The 24,286-nt window shown below is 37.3% G+C and overlaps 2 protein-coding genes, 1 long non-coding RNA gene and 1 pseudogene across 6 annotated transcripts; all 4 read right to left on the bottom strand.

The window, feature by feature from the left end:
- Window positions 1-5,929: 5,929 nt before the first annotated feature.
- Window positions 5,930-8,436, bottom strand: LOC116189272. Its single transcript, XR_004152368.1, has 2 exons — window positions 8,141-8,436; window positions 5,930-6,207 (listed from the first exon to the last, which is right to left on the bottom strand). It is a non-coding gene; the product is annotated as an uncharacterized LOC116189272 (long non-coding RNA).
- A 631-nt stretch (window positions 8,437-9,067) lies between these two features.
- LOC116216087 (7-deoxyloganetin glucosyltransferase-like) lies at window positions 9,068-14,439 on the bottom strand. Of its 2 annotated transcripts, none has more exons than XM_031552012.1 (3): window positions 12,497-14,439; window positions 11,311-11,878; window positions 9,068-10,117 (listed from the first exon to the last, which is right to left on the bottom strand). In XM_031552012.1, exons 2-3 carry the CDS (start codon window positions 11,837-11,839, stop codon window positions 9,180-9,182), a joined length of 1,467 nt encoding a protein of 488 aa, XP_031407872.1. In that variant the 5' UTR covers window positions 11,840-11,878; window positions 12,497-14,439; the 3' UTR covers window positions 9,068-9,179. The 2 variants fall into 2 exon arrangements, with proteins under 2 accessions (XP_031407872.1, XP_031407873.1); XM_031552013.1 differs by having other exon boundaries at window positions 9,068-10,114; window positions 12,497-12,908.
- Window positions 12,250-18,593, bottom strand: LOC116216088 (7-deoxyloganetin glucosyltransferase-like). 3 transcript variants are annotated; one of them, XM_031552015.1, is made up of 3 exons: window positions 17,669-18,589; window positions 16,608-17,489; window positions 12,250-12,916 (listed from the first exon to the last, which is right to left on the bottom strand). In XM_031552015.1, exons 1-3 carry the CDS (start codon window positions 18,198-18,200, stop codon window positions 12,900-12,902), a joined length of 1,431 nt encoding a protein of 476 aa, XP_031407875.1. In that variant the 5' UTR covers window positions 18,201-18,589; the 3' UTR covers window positions 12,250-12,899. The 3 variants fall into 3 exon arrangements, with proteins under 3 accessions (XP_031407875.1, XP_031407876.1, XP_031407874.1); XM_031552016.1 differs by lacking the exon at window positions 12,250-12,916 and having other exon boundaries at window positions 16,203-17,435; window positions 17,669-18,593; XM_031552014.1 differs by lacking the exon at window positions 12,250-12,916 and having other exon boundaries at window positions 16,203-17,489; window positions 17,669-18,588.
- Window positions 18,594-20,519: 1,926 nt separating this feature from the next.
- On the bottom strand, window positions 20,520-23,990 carry LOC116189018 (annotated as a pseudogene).
- Between the last annotated feature and the right edge of the window lie 296 nt (window positions 23,991-24,286).

Here is a 24,286-nt window from a genome sequence, read left to right as displayed (position 1 = left end):
TCTCTCATATTTTTTTTAAAAAAAAAGAAATATATATGTGCTCAAAGTGTATTCAATCATTGCATGTGCCGTATTCATTTAAGTTGCTACAAGATAGCATTACTTGTGGAATGGATTTTTGACGTGGCAAAAGACGTAGTAAATCGATATCTCGAGAAAAATGAGTTTTGATGACTATGTCTCTAGGGAAACGGTCTTTAGAGCAAAACTCACAGCCTTTAGCTATGAAAAGACAAAATTTATGCCGAATTCCATCGTTTATGACCTAAAAATGGGCATTTTTATGTTATTTGAGTTTTTTTACAATTTTAGGAAAAGTTTATGTCTTTCGTGCAATTTAGACATTTTTAATTCTATTTAAGCATTGCAAAACCCTAGGGTTAGAAGAGTTGTCTTTTGATTAGTTAATAAAAATTAGAACTTTCGTACTCTTTGCCTAATCTCGGATTCGATTCGAGTTTGATGTCTATTTTCTAGTATTCGTAGAATCAACAGGTGATAGAAGGTCGTAATTTCGATATTCGTGCGCGAATCAACGGATTTGTGATAAGTTACTCGCGTGTACGCTGCGTCGATTGGTATCAAAGCCGCGTTCGTTCTTGGATCAACGATGCCGCCCCAAAGAACAGCTAATCAATGTCGTGTTGCGGAGGTGAACGAACTGGATCGGAAGATCGAGCATATCATTGATACCCGACTGGTGGTATCGTTGGAGTGTAGGCTAGGCGTGGTTGTGGATCGCCTAGCCGAGAGGATGATAGCGCTAATGGAAGCCTGACAGGAGGTCGACCCGAGGCGCGGCCGAGTTCCTAATCCAATTGCGAATTTGGAGGATGTCGAGTATGATTCATATTCTAAAGAGCACGCAACTTTGTTTTCCTTAGAAGATTCGTTTGATGACGCATTTTTTGTAGCGGAGGCGATGGAGAGCCCGAGTTCGATGATGAGGGAGATAACAAGGGTTATGACGAGTACTGGAAATTCGATGAATTTAAGGGGAATGATGTGAGTGTCTTTGTTTCTGTGAAGTATGATGAGGATAACAAGGAGGCTAATGCGATTTGGGAGGCCATCAATAAGAGGATGGACTCACAAAGAAAATATAAGAGGGAGGCGAGGCTGAAGCAGGAAATTGAGAATTACCGTATCTCGAATCAACAGATGAGGGCGAGGATGTCAGATGTCAGATGTCTTTATCGAATCAATCACTGCGACAAAGTATTTTGAGTCATAATTTTTTCCAATCATCCGTTCTGGAGCATGGGCTAACATCGGTTTCTATTCAAGTATGGAAGATGTATATGTTTGTGTGGATAATTTTATCTCTGAACTCTTAGGGCGAATTCTCTCCACCCAAGGGAGAATGATGCGGTAAAAGACGTAGCAAATCTGTATATCGAGAAAAATAAATTTTGACAACCATCTCTCGAGGGAAACGGCCTCCAGAGCAAAACTTACAGTCTATGACTATGAAAAGACAAGATTTAAGCCGAATTCCATCGTTTAGAGCCTCAAACGGGCATTTTTATGTTATTTGGGTGTTTTTACAATTTTAGAAAAAGTTTATGTATTTCGTGCAATTTAGAGATTTTTAATTCTATTTAAGCATCATAAAACTCTAGGGTTAGAGGAGTTGTCTTTTGATTAGTTAATAAAAAATTGGAGCTTTCGTGCTCTTTACCCAATCTCGGATTCGATTCGAGTTTGATGCCTATTTCCTGGTATTCGTAGAATCAACAGGTGATCAAAGGTCGTAGTTTCGGTATTCGTGCGTAAATTAACGGGTTTGTGATAAGTTACTCGCGTGTACGCTTCGACAATTTCACGTAATGAATGGAAGAGATTATTTTTCCTATCGAAATCGCGAGCAATATCAAGGGGTTTGTCCTGATGATTGAATAACATTTTGAGATCATTAGTTAGCAATATTTTGGCCTACGGCAATAGAATCATTGAATTAGGCCGGCACCTCCTTGTCTTCCTCTGGTTGAAGTATTGGAGTTTGCATCAGCCGTACTTCTTTTGTCTGTGAATGTGCGTCGAACCCGTATGTATTTTCTTGGTGGTGCCAAATAGATATGCCAAATCATACCTAGGTGAGCGTCAAGCCATACTAAAAATCTCATTTGATTAATTTTGGAAGTGATATAAACTAATACTGCTGTCTCTTCTTTCTGTATTAACTGATACATGTATTCTTCTGATTCAAGATATATCAAAGTTAATCAATGATGCACACCTTCGCTTAGTAATCAAAAGGTTCCAAGTTTAATACTTAGTGAAAATACCCGTCGTATTTTGTTACTATTAAGATTTTTATTTCATTGTAATAGGTTCATGGACCTCCTTTGTAACCGGAAAAAGATTTAGGAAATCTGTTCACCAAAAAAAAAAAGGAAAATAGCCCCATATAGGACAACTTTTACCTTATTTTCACTTCCTAGTACATTTTTAAAAGTTGTCACGATCTAGCACGATTCACCATTTTATTCCCGGATCTAGCACACCATTAAACTCCGTCTAAAAACCGTTAAACATTGTTAAACACCATTGGACGGAGTTTAATGGTATGCTAGATCCGAAAATAAAATGGTGATTCATACTAAATCGTGACAACTTTTAAAAACGCGCTAGGAAGTGAAAATAAGGTGAAAATTGTGCTATATAAGGCTATTTTCCCTTTTTTTATTCAAAAATTCACCGCCCAGATAAATCTGAAAATTAGTGTGGAGCTTTACAATAATATCAGGAATATGGGTTAAAAGTTTAAGCTATTTTTAAGATTGGACGGTTCACAAAATTTATCAAAATCAAAATACCAAAAAAAGGTATAAATATTTTTTACCTGAAGATTCACAGCAAAAAAAAATCTAAAAATCTATGTGGAGCTTTATAATAATATCAGGAACATGGGGTAAAAGTTTTATCTCGTTTTGAGATTGGGCAATTCACAAAAATATCAAAATCGGAATACCGAAAATATATGTGAATATATTTTATCTGAAGATTCACTATCCAAAAAAATATAAAAATTTGTGAGGAGCTTTATAATCATGTTAGGAATATGGAGAAAAAGTTTCATCTCGTTTTGAGATCAGACGGTTCACAAAAATTATCAAAATCAAAGTATCAAAAAGAATAGTAATTATTTTTTATCTGAAGATTCACCACAAAAAAAAATGAAAAATATGTGAGGAGCTTTATAATAATGTTAGGAACATGGGGAAAAAGTTTCATTTCGTTTTGAGATCGAATGGTTCACAAAAACTATTAAAATCAGAGTACTGAAAAGAATGGTAAATATATTTTATCTGAAGATTCATCGTCCAGAAAAATCTGAAAATCTGTGAGGAGCTTTATAATAATGTTAGGAATATGGGAAACAAATTTTATCTCATTTTGAGCTCGAACGGTCCACAAAAACTATCAAAATCAAAGTGCCGAAAGAAGGTTAATTATTTTTTATTTCAAGATTCATCGTCCACAAAATTTGAAATTTTTTGTGGAGCTTTATAATAATAATAGAAACATGGGGTAAAAGTTTCACCTCGTTTTGAGATCGGACGATTCACAAAAGCAATCTAAATCAGAACACAAAAAAAAGGTAAATATTTTTTATTTGAAGATTCACCATTCAGAAAAATCTAAAAATTTGTGTAGAGTTTTATAATAACATCAAGAACATAGGGTAAAATTTTCACATCATTTTGAGATCGTACGGTTCATAAAAACTATCAAAATCAGAACACCGAAAAGAGTGCTAAAAAGGGAAAATAACCTCATGTAGCACAGTTTTTACCTTATTTCATTTCCTAACATGTTTTTAAAAGTTGTCACGATCTAACACGAATCACCATTTTATTCCGGAATCTAGCATACCGTTAAACTCCATCTAACGGTGTTTAACGGTTTTTAGACATAGTTTAACGGCGTGTTAGATCAGGAAATAAAATGATAATTCGTGCTAGATCGTGACAACTTTTAAAAATATAATAAGAAGTGAAAATAAGGTAAAAATTATATTATATAGAATTATTTTTCTTTTATAAAAATACTTTGCACCCAAGATCAATGTTGTCCTTTTTCCCTTTTGACTCCAGCTGGCAAGAGCAACTGTTTGATGTTTCGGTTCTTCGATCTTCCACTCCACTGGAAAAGAGAGATTAATTATGCTTCTCTTTTTTCATTAAATAATTTTTTGGGTTAAAAGAGGTATATGCATAGTAAATGAAAAATAATGAGAAATAAAATTTTTTTATAAAATTTCAGTGATGAGAACTGAATTCAAAATCAACTTTATTAAATTACAAATATGAGATTATTTTTTTATAACTAAATATATAGTTATACTACACTTTTTTTTTTTTTACAATCAAAGTTACTTTCGCTCAGAAAAATTATTGTTCCGATCTCAGTTTCAACTATATCATGATAGCACAACTATCCATGTTTGACAAACACATGACTTGTCAGAAATGAGCACATATTCGATGGATCTAGAACCAATTTTTGGCGACTGCTGGACTGGTGATGCCCCATTATATGTCAATTTCCCTCTATTGTTTTCAGTGGCTGCTGATCAAGATGCTCGGGTTGTCAATGGATTTTTGGAAAATAATAAATGGTGTCGGTGCTTCCATTGGAGAAGATCTCTTTTTAGTTGGGACGAGGATCTTCTGAACATACAGCCTCTCCTTGACCTGCTTCTTGCTGCAAATTAAGTAGGAGTTCTCTTGATAAGATCATTCGGTGGCTTAATACTGATGGTTCTTTCTTGGTGAAATTTGCTCGCAATTCCTTGTGTTCAACCTTTGCACTCTCCTCGAATATCTCTTTCTCGATTGCTTGGCAAGGATTAGCTCCATCAAAAGTAGAATTCTTTCCTTGGCTGGCCATCCAAGGGAAAGTCTATACCAAGGTGGATGTATCATGGTGTCTCTCCTCCCATCAATCTTCTTGTTACTCCTAGCAAGCAAGATCTTAAGGATGGTAATCACCTGTTTTTATTTTTAACGTTTCCTGGAGCCTCTAGAATTATCTTTTGTCTTTGTGGGGATTTTATTTGTGTACGCCGGCTTGTCTTAGTGATTTCTTCCTGCAATGGTCGAGCTTCGTTGTTGGTAAACTGCAAAGAGAGTGTTGGACTATACTGCCGTATCGTATGCGACTATTTGGTCTATTTAGCTTGTAAGAAATAAATTCATCTACAGATCAATCCTTCATTATTGAGGAACTCATTGAAGTTATCTTCCTTTGTCCCTCCATTTAATCGAAAGCTACCATCGAAGACTTCCCATACTCAGTAGCTGAGCTTCTGCGCTCCTCAGAGGTGGTTCATAGATGGTCCTACTAGAAACACCCAAGACCTCAAATAAGCTGGATAGCTCCTCCAATGTGATGGCTCAAATGGAATACCGATGGCTCATCCACTGGGAAAGCCCGGCTTCTCAAGAATTGGCGGTGTCTTACGCAACTCAGACGGTTACTTCATTTGCGTTTTTACTTACCCGGTTGGAATCTTTGATTCGAGTCTCGCCAAACTTCGTGCCTTTAAGTGAGCTCTTCAATTACCGCCTCTCATACGAATTTCTTTAGTTCATCTCTCATTATTGAATCAGTCTCTTCAATAGTTATTGGTTGGATAGAAAAGGGCCCAGGTGATCCATGTAAATACCGTTAGATCTTCATAGACATTCAGCTCTCTTCGCTTCATTTCAGTCGCATTAAGTTTAAGTGCACTCTCAAGGAAAGTAATTATGTTCTAGCTGATTAGTTAGCTAAATTTGGCATGGATAGAAATCAGGATTTTATTTCTTGAAGTTTAAGTCCTTTGTCGTCAGCTTTTTCTTTCTTCTTGTCGCTCCTCTTCACGCCTTCTTGTCACAACCAGAAATTTCGACAAAATATTTCCTAAATTTCATCAATATCATTTATCATATAAACTATTCTTATAAAATCTGTTTTCCACAACTCTCAAAAATATATAATCAATCCAGCAATATCTAATATATATATTTCAAAAGGGAGTAACTTTTCTCAACTACATTACTAAACCAACTAAACAAAAATTTCAGATCGTAACATGTTTAAATACATTTTATACAAAAAGAATACTTATCAAATAACTAATATCCCTACTTAGTCCTTCGAGCTGATCCCCGATGTCCAAAAAATTCTCATGTCCAGCTAGTCTAGCTCCTATCTCATCTGAAAAATATATGCATAGTGTGAACTGCATCTCAATGAGCACAAAATTCCAAAGTGAAATGAACTATTATTAACTAAAAATGTATTTTTAAATAAACAAAGATAATATTAGTATACCCAAATCTATCATTTAATTCCCCAACACATCATGATATACATTATATACAAATAATTACTAAATTGATTCTTAAACAATCAATCATCTTTATACCTATATAAAAATAATCGAATTTAACCATTAACTCAGCATCACTTAACATTCATAGATTGACTATATTCAACTCTAGCAAACACGACTTTCCTAGAATACTTTCAGTCAACCTCAATAATTATCACATCTATAGCAATCAGAACAGATAAACAATATACAGCACATTCAATCAATATAGCCATAGAGTTGCATTTCCTCATAATAGAGTTGTGACAGTACCGTGACCCCGCACTCATATCCACAAATTCCTCATTTCATTTCTCTCAAGCGGGGGCTGCCCATTATCCTCCGGCAGTAAGAGTCTATGCGTCTCTTTTTGTATCCCGCCGGATCAGCGATCTAAGCATCCATTTTTGTATCCCGCCGGATCAGCGATCTAAGCAACTATGTCATCTCACCTCACATATCCATACCAAATTCTTATTCCCAAAATTATCACAATATCTCTTTAAATAATACTCCGCATATTCATATGATATATATATATATATATATCATTTCACAAAAAATAGAGTATTCACAGTGCTCTAAAAAATTTATTCAACGAGAAGAGCCTCAGGTTGTATAAGACTCGGTCTCCTTAGCTCCTATAAATTATAAACACGGTTAAAAGTCAAATATAAATATGCATATATACTTATATATTTCAATCTTAATCTATCTATAAATTTCTAATTATGAAATTGACCTCATTGAAATCTACTCATACCAAAAACACACACTAACCAGTTACGAGGCACCTCCACGATCAAGAAATTTAACCTCATCAAAATCATTTTAAGGTAATAGAATCATTCTTTGCAAAATTCTCACCCTGATCAACTTCAACAAAGCAACATAAATCAAAAGGACTAACTGACAATCGATAGAGTAATACCATTCAACCAAAACAAAATGTTTAGATCAGTACTCACAGGGCAGCTCAATGACTCTAATAAGAAATAAAACCAACCAATAACATTTACTCTTACAATGCTTTTAATACACATCAGCTAGTTTGGTATATCTCCCTATCCACTAAACAAAACTCCTATTTGATAATTCATTTAGACACAATTGAAACTATTTTTAAGAAAATCAATTTCGCATAGGCAACTCAAACAATAAGGGCAACTGATAATAAGGTGCTTAAACCCGATTTCAAATATTTCAAAGCAACAGCAAATTTCTCCTCAATAACCTCACCAAACCAAGTTCATATCCTAACATAATAACACATCAAAACATATAACCATCAAGCATATATCACTACAAATCACCCAAGGCAGAATTGAAACTCAAAACAGGTTAAGTATTCTCATTTAATTTCGTTTTTCAACACATAGCGTAATATAATAGCTTATTGATATGAGGACATAACAAAGCTTCATAAACTTCCTTAATACAACACCCAAGACTATAGAAATATAAATCAATCAATCAAATAATTTACCCAATAGCAATTGGATAAGCCGAACACTCTAATTCAATATCATTGCCAGTTAAGTTTCTCAAGTTATTCAATCAATAGGCCAAAACATATTTAAGCTGAAATCAGTGAAATTAAACCTCAATTTGCTTGTAAACTTGATTAATAGAGACACCTAACCCATAAACAACCTACCCACATCGAATTTCATGTCACTAGTTGGAATTCTAGATTGAACTGAGATGAAGAACGAGGCCTAATTCACCTCTAAACACTATGAATGAGAGCGTCTACGGTTAAGAGAATCAACTTACTGATCGAAATTCCAAACCTATCCTTCATCTTCATCTTCCTCCATTCGATTTCTCCCTCTGGTGTACTTCTAGTCGCCTCACGGTGCTCTGTTCTACCTAGTACGAAAGAAAATAACAGAACTCGTGCTTCGTTGCGAAGCTCCCCGAAGCTCAGCCCTCTTCGCTTTCGAATTTTCTCAACTCCGCTGCCTCTCTCTCTCTCTCTTCTTCTTCTTCTCCTCTCTCTCTCTCTCCTCACTTTTATTTGCTCGAAGAACACAACCCGAAAATCAAAACCCAAAGTGAAGCAAAAAGGAGTGAAAGAGACGGTGAGAAGCTTTAAGAAGGAGATAATTAAAAATTAATTAAAGTATTATGGGCTAGGAGAATATTGGAGGCCTTGTGGGCTTACTAATTCCAACAAATCAGCCCATTAGCAGTTTTTTTTTTTTTCGTTTCAAGCCACCTGCATTATAGTCATATGTGCGTGTGTATATCTATAGATATATATGAATACCTATATAAGTCAGCAGTATCAACCAGCAGCAATATATAGATATATATACATATAAAATACATCACTTATATGATTAGTTATATTCGGGTTGAAATTGCCGTATTTCACACTTCTTCCCTATTTCTTTGACTCAAAGATGTAATGTCTCTATATGGCTTTTACAACTTCTTTTTTTTTCTCTTTCGATTACAAAGGAGATCTATGAACATAGTACAATGAGATAAAAATCATAAACATCTAATAAAGAGGCACAATAATTCACCTGAATATCGAAACCAAAATCTCTAGATTACCAGATGAAAACATGTGTTACTGTGCTACACACTCTTTGGTTTTACAGCTATCTTTAATTAATGATAAGCATTTATCCCAAAAAGAAAAAACATTGTCAGTAAAACACCCTATTTTTGGATAAGCGACGCGCGAAACTCTTTAATATAGAAAACATGTCACTTTTCTTATATATAAACACACAATATAAATCAATAGAAACTGAATGTTCATGTCACTTGGAATTTAAGAGGATTATTGACTAGACAAAATTCATCTAGACAGAACATTGTAAAACAGATTATCTAGATTCACGGACGATGAACCATGCGGTTCGGTCGCCCCAATTGCGAGTTTCTTCCATTCCATGGCTCTATCCGTCAAATGCTTCCCTCTCTCTCCTTCCATCAACTCCCTCACGAGCCTCTCCACTCCATCTCGCTTCACATTACTGTCAATCTCCAACCCGACCTCCCATTCCGTGCAACTGTATCTACAGTTGGTCGGTTGGTCGCCTTGACAGGGCCAACACAACATAGGGACCCCAGCAGTCAGGGCCTCGATAGTCGAGTTCCACCCGCAGTGAGTTAAGAATGCGCCGGTGGAAGGGTGCTTGAGCACTTCCTCCTGAGGGCACCAGTCACAAATAAACCCCCTCCCTTTCGTTTTCTCGATGAACCCCGGAGGGAGAATTGCGGTGTCCCCGCTCACCAAGTCAGACCGAATTATCCATAAGAATGGATGTTCGCTGTCAGCCATTCCCATAGCGAACCCGACTAGCTGTTCTGGCGTCAAGAATACGACGCTTCCAAAGTTCACGTAAAGGACAGATTTGGGTTTCTGTAAGTCGAGCCATTGGAGACACTCTATGTCCTCCTCCCATAGATTGCACGCAATGTGCTTGAGACTGTTCTTGCGCTCCGGAATCCGATCGAGAAGCAGTTCGAATGGGCCGATTGCATAAACCGGCCTCGGTAACAATACCGACAAAGCACCAAGAACATCTGATTCGAGCGCATCGAATGTGTGAATGATCGTCGCATCAGCTTTATCAGCTCTCGCGGTGGTATCTTTGCAGAAGTTACACAAGATGTCATCGGGGTCCATACTGCGGAAGAACCTTGGAAGGTCGCGGAGCCTTAAGCTTTTCATGCCTGGAATCCAGTCGATTGTTGTGTCCAAGTAGCAGCTTGTTAAATAGGTCTCATCTGCTTTTGGGGGGAAAAAAAATCATATTAACAATTAATATGCTTATTTATTACTTTATCAAGCTATATAAGAGATGTATCAAGTATCTTTTTTGGTTATAAGGGAGATCCGTAGACTTAATGCAATGAAATAGAAATTCTAATATCTAATAAGGGGCATGGATAGACCCAATGAACTAGAAATTCTAATATGTAATAAAGGGACATGGTAGTCTCGCAGGTTATCGAATTCGAAATCCCTTGGTTACCAGACAATGGCGTACACAACTACACTACACTCACTTTAGATAGATTTATCAAGTATTTAATTAAGCAAATTGCATTACATCACAGCACTGAAGCCCAAAAACACATGCTTCACCCAAAAGATAAGCCCCAAAACACATGGATTGTTCCTAAATCTAGGCGAAAATTAAGGGAGAAAATAATCATACTGTATTGATATGTTGCTTCATTGTTAAAAAAAGAAAGACTCCACGAAGACATTGCTGGTTCTTTGACGGTAAAATTTTTTGTTCTCGATGAGAAGATGCAGAGAAATGACACATACTCTACTAACCTGGGTTAAGCAAGGTCTTAATTTTTAGTAAAACAAAAAATTGCCGTTGGAAGAGTTTTATCTTTTAGTGGGCTGAGCCGACTCCACTAGATTAGTCGGGGCACAATTGAGCTTCCGGATACCAGAATTCAAGCCAAAAAAAATGACACATACTCTCGTCTAACATCAAAAGATTTAATTTCATTTAATTTTCGCGAATGAGATCTCCCGTTTCGTTCCCCTTTTATTTCTCTTTATTTTTTCCATCTCTTTGTGCATATAGAGCTCTGCTATAACGGAAGGGGAAAAAGAAAGTCTTTTGGTTCTTGGCCTAAGCACTCTCTTATGTTAATCCAGTTTGCAAGACGCACACAGCGTGTTTTACATGAAAAAGAAACAGTGAACCAAACCTACTTTATTGTGCTTCATTTCTTCATGGGATGGTGATGGTGGATCACGCAATTAGCGGGTAGTCATGTCGATAACGAGGTTGTATAGCATCAAATATTATCTTACTGGTATGCTAGACAGCTTGAGACGACCAACATTAATTGGTACTGTGGTACGTGATAGAATTTCGTGAACTAGACTACCAAAGTTAATTAGGAAATAAGAGAAGTATGTAATATGAGCCGACATTGTTATTGTTATCGGTTACCTTTCAGTGGAATGAAGCCTTTCTCCATAAGCTGGTGGAGTTGCATAAATCCCATGAGGGAGCAAGCTGAAATGGTAAACAAGTTCACGACAGGGATCCCGAATTTTTCACCAGCAGGGCAGGCCGAGAATGTCATGAAACCATCCGCCACGATACAGGACACCCGTGGGAGCGTCGGGTCAGAAGCCGCCCTCTCATTCAGATCCCCGATGAGGCTGCAGACGGGGGCCACCAAGTGGTGCCTCACGGAGTCGCACATGGTCTTGAGGTCCTGGGTCGCGTCCGACTCCGAGGGAGGAAGCCCGTCAGGGATGACAACAAACTGGAAATCCGGAGGGAGGCGATCGAGGTAGGTCGGGCCTCCTTTGGCTAACCTGAGCAGGCGGCTGTGGTTGAACTCCGTGTTGACGAAGGTAATATGGATGCCCCGGTGGTGGAGGAGCTTCGCGAGTTTCAGCATGGTGCCGATGTGGCTCTGAGCAGGGCTAGGGAGGCAGAGGGCATGGAGTTTTCTTGTGGATGGATCCATCTTTGCCTAGCTAGCTGGGTTGATCTAACTCTCTGTTCTCTGAGATAGAAGTTTCTTAAATGCAGGAAGCTATAAATATTATATATTCATAATATTATACACATGTGCGTGGGGACCTCGAGATATTTTCACCAATCTTTTTTGTTTTTTAGTGTGCATCATTCCAAAATCAGAAGTTTTCAACTAATTATCCAAATTCAAGTCGAGTTAGGAAAGCTCTTTCAATCGTATAGTTTTTCATTTGTAGCGCAATGACGCACGCCCTTCCCTGTTAACCTAGAAGTCACAAGTTTGATACCTAATGAGACTATCCGTGTCCATTTACTAATTATTTAGTATTTTTCTTTCGTTTTACTAGATTTTGACTTTGAGTCTTTTTTATAACCAAAAAAAAATCGAACCCAAAATCATAATTAAAAAGAGCAAGAAGTGGAAAGTTTATTCACAAATCTTGAGATTAGTCAAGACACCTACCTAATAATAGTTGTGGCCCTAAGCACCAAATAGTCAAATATTATATGGAGCAATTTCTTTTTATTTTTTATTTTTTTTTTTTGTGCATCCTGATATCCGTAACTTCAATTGAGCCCTTACACTATAAAAAATTTCATATATTGCTACAATATACAAAAGGGAAAACGAAAATAATTCGTTTACCATCAAGGATTGGAATGACAATAATTCGTCCCCGGGAATGGCAATGCCCGAGCAAACATTGGCACCCCAAATGGCGAAGAGGGGGACACCGTTCTTTGTAGCAGGTCAACCCAAGATAAACGCCCGAGGAAGACGAGCACGGTAACTCTCAGATCCTCCATTTAAGAATAAGAATGGACTCTGCACAGGCTCAAGATTTCTTTCAATTTCATTAAACGATGAGATACCGCATTTCTTGTGTTTCTGCAGGTTAAGGAGCCAATCCTCCGGTACACAAAGCGACAGAAGTCACAAGTTGCTTGAGCTTTGAAAGAAGCCACTGCTTACTTAAAGATCTTTCTCACTCTGTGATTTGACTAGATTCAGAACTAAACTAAATAGCTGGAATTATGACATCATGAGTTCATCCAATCCTTTTTTCTGCAACAGAAATGGGATATTCAGCATTTTCACAAAATAAAACATGGAGCACCTTGATGTACTCAAACAAAAATAATATACAGTAACTAAGTCCATATTTGACTTGACGAAAAGCACCAAAATCTAACAGTGGCAACTCAGAAAAAACTTTCATCAATGAAAGGATGCATTCTTACAAAATAGAAGACATTTCTAAGAAAATGAAATGACATAAACAGCTATATAATGTATATCCACAAAAAACTTCAAAAAAAAAAATTAAAAGGACTATTTAAACAAATTTCAATTATATTTTTTCTTTGACAAAAACAAAAATCTTTCCTGCTAAACTCAATTTTCTCAATTTGAACTATAATTTTTTTCTGTAAACTCCATAATAAAAAGTGAGTTTATTTAAAACCACAATCATGCATCAAAAGTTATATTTCCAATAGGAAGTTTGAAGTATGCTTATTACAGTAAGGAAAAGGATTAGGGGGGCAACTTTATGTAAAGTGTCCTACCCCTACTTACCTTTTGCTCAAAGAGAACTTAGAGCAAGCAACAAATAGAGAACTCTGAGCAAGCAAGCAACAAATTTAGAGGGTCCAATTGCCCATCGCTATGCAAAGAGCCAATTGAAAGCGAATCAATCGAGAAAACTCAAACTCAACATAACGATTAACAATGAAATGCATATAGAAAACCTTATTGAAATTGGCTAAGGAAAGAACTGGAGATACCTTTCTGTAAGGTGCTCTACCGTGCTCGAAGGGAGAGCTGCAGAGTTGCAATTGCAGTTTGTAGGGAATGGCTTTATAAATGCGATTTGATTTTTTTTGGCAAATTTGCTTTTCAAATGAGAGTGGATAGCAGAATTTTCGTAATGGTTGAGAGGGAGAGAGAAGGATCTGGAAGGGAAACGGAGACCCAAGCACTGTTATCAGAACCGGCCGGTTGCACGGGTTTAAGAAATTTTCAAGGAAACCCCAACCGATTCCCCCTACCCGAAATCGAAAATGAGCAGAAATTGGAGCAAGCATTTCAACGAGCAGTTTGGAGGCGGAATAGCCACAACGAAATGGACAATATTCAGTAAAAGGAATTAACATTAGCTAAGCAGAGGAAGGGAGAATAGGTGCTCTTCTTGGCGTGGGATTCGACAACCGGCTAGCGTCGAGGCCGAGATGATTGGAGGAGGCGTTTCAGCGAGCAATTTGGAGGTGAGAGCAGACTGAGGAAGGGAGAGAACAATTGGAATGCGATGCTCGAGCAGCAGCACCAGATCCGACCCCGACTCCCCCTGACTCGGCCAAACCTCCCGCCCTTCCTCCCCGCCTTCCCGCAGTCCAGCTCGCGCCCCCGCCGCAGAACCAGCGGCGGCAAATCCAGAAGCCTTGTCGCCATCGAATCACCGCGCTTCCATCACCAAGAACCCTAGACACACAGGTTGAGCTAGCTGCCAACACTTTCGATGAGCAGAGAAGAGACGCGACGGGAATGAGGGAGGAGTCAATAGACAGAGTGCAGAGGAATCCTATGATCAGTGTTTATTACTTTTTACTTTTTATTTTATTTTCTTACTTTTATTGTGACGAAATCACATTTTATCACAATAAACATATTATTTGTGACAAATTGAAATGACAAAACACTTGCTGTCACAACTTAACCCTTATTCTGACAAAATTTTATTTGTAGCAAAAGATTTGTCAAAATATATTAAATTTCTTATAATGCCATTAATTCTGTCGAGTCGGATCGGTCACTAAATAATAAAATTTTCCGAATTTGAATTTTCTACAGGGGACTCGAACCATCCATGCACTTAGCACTTATCCTTTTGGATTAGATTTCTTTCTATCATATCCCAATTTCGCATCTCATAATTTGCTTTTGATCACGTGTATCACCCAACAAATAAACACATAAAATAGCTTTTAATTTCATGTGAAGAAAAGCAAATATAACTCAAGGATGGAGGCTTCGAGCAGCGTAGAACTGCAAAAATTTACATAATCTGGTACAATCCTTTCACCCAAAAAATCTGGTAAAATCCTAGTTACAAGACAAGGTAACAAAATTCATGGCTCGATCACACGCTAGTTTAGATAGATAGCGAACCATTATCGGGAGCCGGAAACCACCATAATATAGTTAGCAGTTACTCATATTTCTTATATATATGACATTGCTCTTCAAACGTACATCAATGCGTTACTGAATTTCGTTTGTCATCGCATTTCACCAATATGAATTTGATGGCTAATCTTGGCCCATTGGATTGGGCAAGGAGTTGCTGCCCCTTGGGTTGCCCTAATTAATAGTCGCTCATTATAGAGAAATTACATTTCCTGCACTTACCAAAATTTACATACAGTGTGTTTCATTTTCGAGAGAAAAATATTGTTGGAAAAATAATTCTGAAAAATGACTTTATTTTATTTACTTATTTATTTTATTTCCAGAGAATCCATTGTTGGAAAAATAATCCTGAAAAATGACTTTATTTTATTTTCAGAATACAAACAACTTGGTGCTTGATTTATATGTTAGCAATAATCTAGGTGAAGGCGTGTAACATTCCAAATTTTACATGAATAAAATTATGTATTTTCCGTTAAGATAAATATATATATTTAATTGTTTTGGCCTTTAGATAATTGATAAGTTTTTAATAATTTGAACAAACAAATATATCATTTTTTTATGTGAATCTTGGTAATCAAAAGTCGAATTAGTAAAGCTCTTCCGGCGTGAATTTTCTTCATTCATAAAACTCAAATTTGAAAGCTTACTTAAGAGAAACAAGTGTCGAATCGCTTGAACCAACCCATATTGGTGATATATCATATTTTTGTTTGAAATAAATATATATATATATTTAGTTAAAATATATATGTTACGTTATTATCTTACACGTGGATATAGATTCCCATTTGTCAATTCTCTTGAAGCTCATAAATTCACACCTAATTTTTTTGGTGCATTTTAGTTTTTTTTTAAATTGGCCTTGATATCCGAAAAATTAATGTGTTTTAATTAATTCAACGTGAGTCCAATGAATCTATTAAATGTAGAATTGTTCCAATTATAAATTTTTCATCCATACAAATTTGAAGTGGAGATCTTGTTCATTTGTTTTTCTTTACCATTAATCATCTTTATGGACTTATTTGCCACCTCAGCACTTTACACCCAACATCCTCCCCCCCCCCCCCCAAACACACACACACTCACTCACACCCCCGGCGAAAAAAGAAAAAGAAAAAAAAAAAAAACATCGTGATCTTAAAAATAATTTAAATGGCTTATAAAATGGTCTTTGCATTAGTTTCTCGAAAGAACTCACCTTTACATTAGCAGGAAACGCATTATCGATATAGCAAAGTAGTAACATATTATACTTCGAAGGTTGCAAAGGCCAAATATATATATTGAAATCATTCTTCAATTATCGAATAACATAGTACAATAAAATAAAAATTTTAATATGTTAATAAAATGACGTAGATAGTTTCACAACAAGCATCTTGGTTTTCAAACGAAGACGTGCATATTCAAAGAAATTCAATCAATAGTGCGCCACTGCACTACATTTTCTTTGATAATCACGCGCCCAGTGAATTTTCGTATATCCCATTTTGATCAATTAAAAATTATTTAGAAATAATATAGGATATTATTTCACCCAAATTTGTAGAGGACGAACCTTCTTCTCTTGTTGCCATGAAGGCAAGTCGCTTCCACTCCGTTGCCCTTTTCTTCATCTGCTTTCCTTTCTCTCCTTCTATCAATTCCTTCACGAGCCTCTCCACTTCGTCTTGGTTCACATCACTGCCAATCTCTAGCCCGACCTCCCAGTCTGTGCAGGCATACTTGCAGATTGTTTGCTGGTCGGCAAAATAAGGCCAACATAACATCGGGACTTCGGCAGACAAGCTCTCAATCACTGAGTTCCACCCACAGTGGGTCAGAAACCCTCCGACCGAAGGGTGGTTGAGTACTTCCTCTTGAGGGCACCATTCAGTTATAAAGGCTCTCCCCTTTGTTTCATTGGTGAATTCAGGAGGTAACACTGCAGTATCCCCGTCCACTAGGTCGGGTCTAATTATCCATAGGAATGGGTGTTTACTGTTAGCGATGCCCATAGCAAACTCAACCAATTGTTGCGATGTCAAAAAAGTTATGCTTCCGAAATTAATGTAGAGCACTGATTCAGGTTTCTGCGAATCGAGCCACTCGAGACACTCCACGTCTTCTTTCCATAGACTGCAACCCATGTGCTTCAAATGGTTCCCATTTTCTAAAATCCTATCGATAAGTAGTTGAAACGGGCCGATTGCATAAACAGTCCTAGAGAACATAGACGAGAGAGCACTCAAAACATCTGCCTCGAGTGGTTCAAAAGTGTGGATGATTGTCGCAGAAGCCTTATCAAATCTTGCAGTCGTGTCCATCATGAAATGGAATACGAAATCATCTGGATCGGTAGTTCGGAAGAAACTCGGCATGTCATGCAATCTCATATTCGTCATCCCTGGAATCCAATCAATTTTGGTCTCAAGGAAGCCATTTGTGAGGTAACTTTCATCTGTGATTGAAAAACGAACCATCTATTATTTATTGTGTTTGACTTAACATATATTTTGAATTGTTTTTCAATAGATTGCATAACCAAAACAGGCTTGTTTTCGGAAAAAAAAAAAGTGCACAAAAAAAGATCATATCGATGCTGAAGAAAATGAAAGCTTAATTGCGAACATGGCTTACCTTTTAGTGGAGTTAAGCCCTTTTCCTTGAGCTTAGGATAATGGAGTAATCCCATCAGGGCACATGCTGGTATAGTCCACAAGTTCACGACAGGGATCCCAAACTTCTCACTGGCGGGATAGGCTGAGAACGTCATTAAACCATCCGCTACAATGCAAGAAACCGGTGGAAAGCCAGAACCTGAAGACGCCCGCTTGTTCAGGTCTTCGATGAGGGCATAGAATGGAGCCCCCATGTATAGCTTAGCGGACTCGCACAGGGAGACAACAGACTGTGTGGCATTGGCCTTCGACGATGGAAGTCCGTCTGGAATCTCCACAAACTGGAAGCCGGCTGGGAGATCTTGAAGGAAGCTTGAGCCTCTGGCCTCGAGCAGGCGCCTGTGGTTGAACTCTGTGTTGACGAAGGTGATGCAAAGGCCTCGGTGGTGGAGGAGTTTTGCGAGTTTAAGCATCGCACCAATGTGGCTCTGAGTCGGGGCGGGCAAACAGACCGCATGAGGTTTCATGGAGAATCCATTACTGGAGGCCATCTCCGTGTCTGTGCTCTGTTTTTTTTTTTTTTTTTTTGCTCAGCTTCGTCTCTGTGCTCTTGATCAACCCTAAGAGATTGGAGTCTATATTTATTACAGGGACTGAGGCACCATCCACTGGTTCAGAAAATCACATTAGTTAAGATGGAGACATGACACAGGAGATATAAATGACGCACCAAGGGGACACCGGATATGGGGAGCAATGGTCCAACCACAAACTTGTCGGTCCAAAAATTATTATTGAGAAAAATAGATAGATTTTTTTATTTGAGAGGGTCACGATGTGAAGCGAGATGAGGTGGAGAAGCTTATCAAGGAATTGGTGGAAAGTGGGGGGAAGGGATGAGGAAGAGGGCTATGTGGGCCGGGTTGAGGTAACTGGCTGAAGACCGAAGAGGCACAGCTCCTCATCGCTCATCTTCCCAAAATTTGGATAGGCTCGTCCGTCACATCTTATCAGCATATATACCCATTTCACATGTACATAGGAGTCATAGGTAATGCCATTTCGTCTGGTTGTGCTCAGTGGTTGGCTCGACATCATATTATAAAAGAGTCTAATTCCATTCGTAATAATAAAAAAAAAAGTATGATTCTATTTGTATAGTGAAATATGTATATTGATCAGGTCTTAATACTAGAATTTTTTTGAATTATAAGGGAGTTATATAAGTTTAGAACAATGAAATAAAAATTTTAATAGTTAATACAGGGTATGAATAATCCTAATACTAGAGTGGAGTGGAGGTTGAGAGCTATAGTACTAGAGGTTTGTTGATTGTTTGCGGAATAATTAATCTTTTATTTTCCCAATAATCCATACTATATATCTATATATAAACACATAAAGTTATATCCCTAGCAAAATCTAAGGGTATAGAAGTGAATTTTTAATGATTTAGGGGTAGAAAGGTCAATATTTATGAAATAAGTATGGTAAGAGGGTAAACGCCTACTGAGTACGGCCTTTGCGTTCAATGCTCACGTGCCCTTATCCCCTGTTAAATGTACTACCGCCCTATAGCTCATGTCCTCCCCTCCTCTCAGTCAGATATCAAGAAATACTGTACTCATCATGTCAGGGTCGAAGAAAGTGAATGTTAGTAGTTTCACTCCAAAACCAAATGGATTCTAATGGTGCGTTTGATTTCAGAGTTAAAGTAACTTTGATTTTGATTGTGGAAAATGATAAATGATTGTGTAGTGTGTTGAGTTAAAATTAAAATTAAAATTTTTGACTTGAAAAATATGTATTTTTGTTGCGTAGTGTGTTGAGTTAAAGTTAAAGTTAAAGTTAAATTTTTTGTAATTTTAACTGCGAAACCAAACGGAGCCTAAATGTTCGTAGAAATTGAAAAGAGAGGTTTAATATAGTGAAGTTGATTCCAAAATAAATACTTAGTAGTTTAATTCATAAAAAATAAAAAGTTAGTAGTTTATTATTTTTGGGTAAACGTTAGTAGTTCATTCATAAAAGTGGGGCTCTCATACCCCTCGATTTTTCCTTTTCCAATTTTCCATTAGTGTGTATAGACTTTAACCGAAAGAAAATCGTAAAATTTTCTACAAAAATAAAGTAAGAGAAATTTTATGGGGGTAAAACAGTTCAATTGAAAATGTGAAAGGACCATACTCAAACATGCGCTTTTATGAGGGTTCAAATAGAAACGTACTTTTTTCTTTTTTTCTTTTTTCCGGTTCATTGTAAGTACAATATGATTTTTTTTTATAAAGAAATCCAAGACATAGTATAATGAAAAAAATATTAAATAATTAATAAATATATATAAATAGTTCACTAAGTATCAAATTTGTGATATCTAAATCAAGAGATGAGGACGTCCATCACAGCGCTACACTCCAATTAGTTGAACAAGTACGTTTCTATTGTCAATCTTTGAAGGTCTCTTTGTTTTCTTCCAATAGGTAGCGCTTTTCGATGAAAATCGTCCTCAGTGTCTGGTAAAATTAATCTGAAATTAATATGGATTACATATGGCTATTTTTACTTGACGCGGGGATGATTTTGAATTCAAAAATACGTTTGAGATGATCCAAAACTAAACAAATATTATTATTATTATCATCTTGTAAAACTCCACCAGCCTCTGCTAAACTCGGAATCTCCATAGAGGCCCCGTCCGTCATAAACTCTATCCATCCCGAGGCTGGCCATTCCATTTGATCCATCCCCATTCCCTCTGCGGCCTACTCACCCGAAGACACATTGAGGCTACCTTAGAAAAAGCAATGGCAGTACGAGACACAATAGCATGGCCATTGGATGGCTTAGAGAAATTTGGGACAAAGAGGGACTTGTTCCATAAACCCCAGTTGATCGAAAATGTAATATTAGATAACTGACAATCTATTTCGTTATAATCTCGCGTATTACTTCGTCCAAATTTACAGATGACGAACCTCGTTTGCTTGTCACCTCGAAAGCTAGTCGCTTCCAGTACTCGGCCCTTCTCTTCATCTGCTTTCCTTTCTCTCCTTCCATCAATTCCTTCACGAGCTTCTCCACTTGTCTCGCTTCACATCATTGTCAATCTCGAGTCCAACCTGCCAGTCCGTGCAAGCATACTTGCAAATCATCTGTTGGTCTGCGAACTAGGGCCAACACAGCATCGGTACTCCAGCAGACATGCTCTCCATCGTTGAGTTCCATCCACAGTGAGTCAGGAACCCTCCGATGGAAGGGGGGTTGAGTACTTCTACTTGCGGGCACCATTCGGTAAGAAAGGTTCTCCCCTGCATTTCTTCATTGAACTCCAGAGGTAATATTGCCGAGTCCCCGTTCACTAGGTCGGGTCTAATATCCATAAGAATGGATGTTAGCGATCCCCCTAGCAAACTCAACCAGCTGTTGCGATGTCAAAAATGCTAAGCTTCCGAAATTAATGTAGAGCATTGATTCAAGTTTTTGTGAATCGAGCCACTTGAGACACTCCGTGTCTTCTTTCCATAGGTTGCAACCCATGTGCTTCAGACTATTCTTGTTTTCCAGATTTTGATCGATATGTAGCTGAAATTGGCCGATTGCATAAACGGGCCTGGAGAACATTAACGAGAGAGCACTCAAAACATCTCCCTCAAGTGCTTCGAAAGTGTGAATGATAGTCACAGAAGCCTTATCAAATCTTGCACCGGCATCCATCATGAAATGGAATATGAATTCATCTGGATTCGTGGTTCGGACGAAAGTCGGCATGTCACGTAATCTCATATTCGTCATGCCAGGAATCCAATCAATTTTTGCTTCTAGGAAGCCGTTTGTGAGATAACTTTCATCTGCGTTTGAAAAAGAACCATGCATACATTAAACGTTTTAGGTAATTAATATATATCTTATATTATTCACACGGTTGGCTTAGCTCTTGCCAAAATAAATAAATAAATAATGGTTCTGACTTGAAATTTGAAAAAACACAATGATAAACATAAATGATAAATTTACAAATGTTAATAATGGGCCACGTGACAGTAATCCGATCCCCGGCGACACAGTCCAACAAATCCACTTCAAAATAGACTTGAAGTTATATCGACATCCCACTAGTTGCATCCGTGTTAGTAACCAAAAGTCAAAGAGGACCTATATAATTATTAAAAAATGAGAATTAAAGTACAAATTACACTGAAAAAGAACTACGTTATACACGTAAGACTTATAGGTTTAATATAAGAAAATAAAAATTTAATAAGAGGAAAATAATAGTCCCATCACGAGAAACGAATCTCATATCTCTAAATTACTATGTGAGAATGTGTATCACTATACCACATCACTTTTTTATTGACACGAGAATATTATATCCATCAATCCATTTAATTAAAGGCATGCCTCATGCATTTTCGATGGTTATAGTAGTCTCTCTTAGCCTCATATACATACTCTAGTATATATATGTTGGATTTTATTGGTAATTAAAGTATATACACCTTAACAACGTTGGTTGGTTTTAAGCGGTTCACCGCTTGTTCCGCTTAAGTAAGGTTTCGGGTTCAAGTTCTTACGAATACAAAAAATCTATGCTGTGAGAGCTTTACCCCTTAGTGGGTGACCCAACTCGGCATGATGAGTCGGAGCCTAATTGGGCTTCCGGATATAAAAGTTCACATAAAAAAAAGTGTATACACCTCCACCAATATGTTTTAGTTCAAGTGGTTCGGAGCTTATTATCCTTAAACAAGTTCATATTGGAGTCTTAGGAGTGAAGAGAAATCATGTTTAGAGAGCTTTACCTCTTAAAGGCGACCTCGGATTCGAGTTTTTTAAATGGAGAAAATCCATTTTGGAGAGCTTTACCTCTTAAAAGCGACTCAGCTCGACTGGATTAATCGGGACTCATTGGACTTCGATGCACATTGAAAAAAATATATACACACTCCTAATATTTTCTTTATATATTAATGGCTAATAATACCTTCATACCCTTACAAATTTATATTGATATATACCCGAAACGAGTTGACTTAGTAAAAGTTCAAGTTCAAGTCACTGCAAAATCATACTAAAAAATATGTCTTTGGAGTTACCTCAACGACCTGTATACGTAGGTCAGACACAATTGTCTTGTGAGATTGCAGAGCATTCTCGTATGTTGTTGGATAAGTAGGACAAAGTCTCGACATACCTCTTGTTATGATTAAGAATATATTAAAGCAGAAAAAAGTGGCATAATACAACGACAAATGTCATTGCTTAAGAATCAATAGGTTTTCAAACTCTATTCTTGCCATATTTGTGGTCCTTTAGTTAAATTTTTATTTATTTATTATTATTATTATTTTACTGAACTTACGTGTCTTCTTTGTAATTGGAGAAAAGAATAACAAATTTCTTTTTAGCAAATAATGTTATGAAGTAGCACTACTGTATAAGACATTTAAAAATCTTGCAAACATCACGAGCTAATTACTTTACTATAAGATGCTTACTCTGTACGTAACTTGTTGTTACTTAATTATTGATTGATGATTATAGCTAAATAGACCTTATTGTTTAAAGATTGCAAAAAAGAAAAAAAAAAGGCTTGTATTCGAAAATTATGCTCACAATCATATTTGTAACGATCATATACATATAGATGCTTAAGAAAATGGAACCTTAATTGAGAACATGGCTTACCTTTTAGTGGAGTTAAACCTTTTTCCTTGAGCTTAGGAAGATGTATTAACCCCATCAGGGCACATGCTGGTATAGCCCACAAGTTCACAACGGGTATCCCGAACTTCTCACTGGCGGGATAGGCTGAGAACGTCGTGAAATCATCTGCCATGATACAAGAGACTGGTGGAAAGCCGGAACCAGATGCCGCCCTCTCGTTCAGGTCTCCGACAAGGGCATGGAATGAAGCCCGCATGTGTAGCTTAAGGGACTCGCACATGGCATCGAAATCCTGCAGGGATTTGGCTTGTGATGGTGGAAGCCCATCGGGTGTCTCCATAAACTGGAAACCGGCTGGGAGATTGTTTAGGAAGCTTGGGCCTTTGGCCTAAAGCAGGCGCCTGTGGTTGAACCCTGTGTTGACGAAAGTGATGTAGAGGCCCGGTGGTGGAGGAGTTTCGCAAGTTTGAGCATTGAACCGATGTGGCTCTGAAGTGGGACGGGCAAACAGACCTCATGAGATTTCATGGATAATCCATTGGAGGCCATCTTCGTCTCTGCGCTCTTGATCAAGCCTAAGGAGCTTGGAGATTATATATGTCAGTGTGTGTTGTTCCTTTGGATTAATTGGCTGGCATCAGAAATTGAAGGAATCAATTTATAAATTATAAAGAGAAACGTGCTAAATTAATTCTCCGAGCTGTGTATCTATATACCTATGTTAATAATTAGTTTCTTAATCAATTAATAATGAAGTATTACATCAGATATCTCTCTTTCTTAAAAAAAAGATAGAGTAGTGCATTGTGGGAAATATTATTCTCGTAATTTCAGGAGATCGAATATGAAAAGTTATTCTCACTCTCAACTAATACGCTTCTTAAGGCTCGAACTTGCGTTCTCTTCCTTACAGGGATTGGAGGTCTTATCATTCAATAAAAATTTTGTTGGTTATATATATATTCTTGCC

This window comes from Punica granatum, chromosome 8 (assembly GCF_007655135.1).
Source record: "Punica granatum isolate Tunisia-2019 chromosome 8, ASM765513v2, whole genome shotgun sequence".
Classification (NCBI taxonomy): Eukaryota; Viridiplantae; Streptophyta; class Magnoliopsida; order Myrtales; family Lythraceae; genus Punica; species Punica granatum.
The sequence above is the reverse complement of the archived record's forward strand: the minus strand, read 5'-3'. Positions and strand labels throughout refer to the sequence as shown.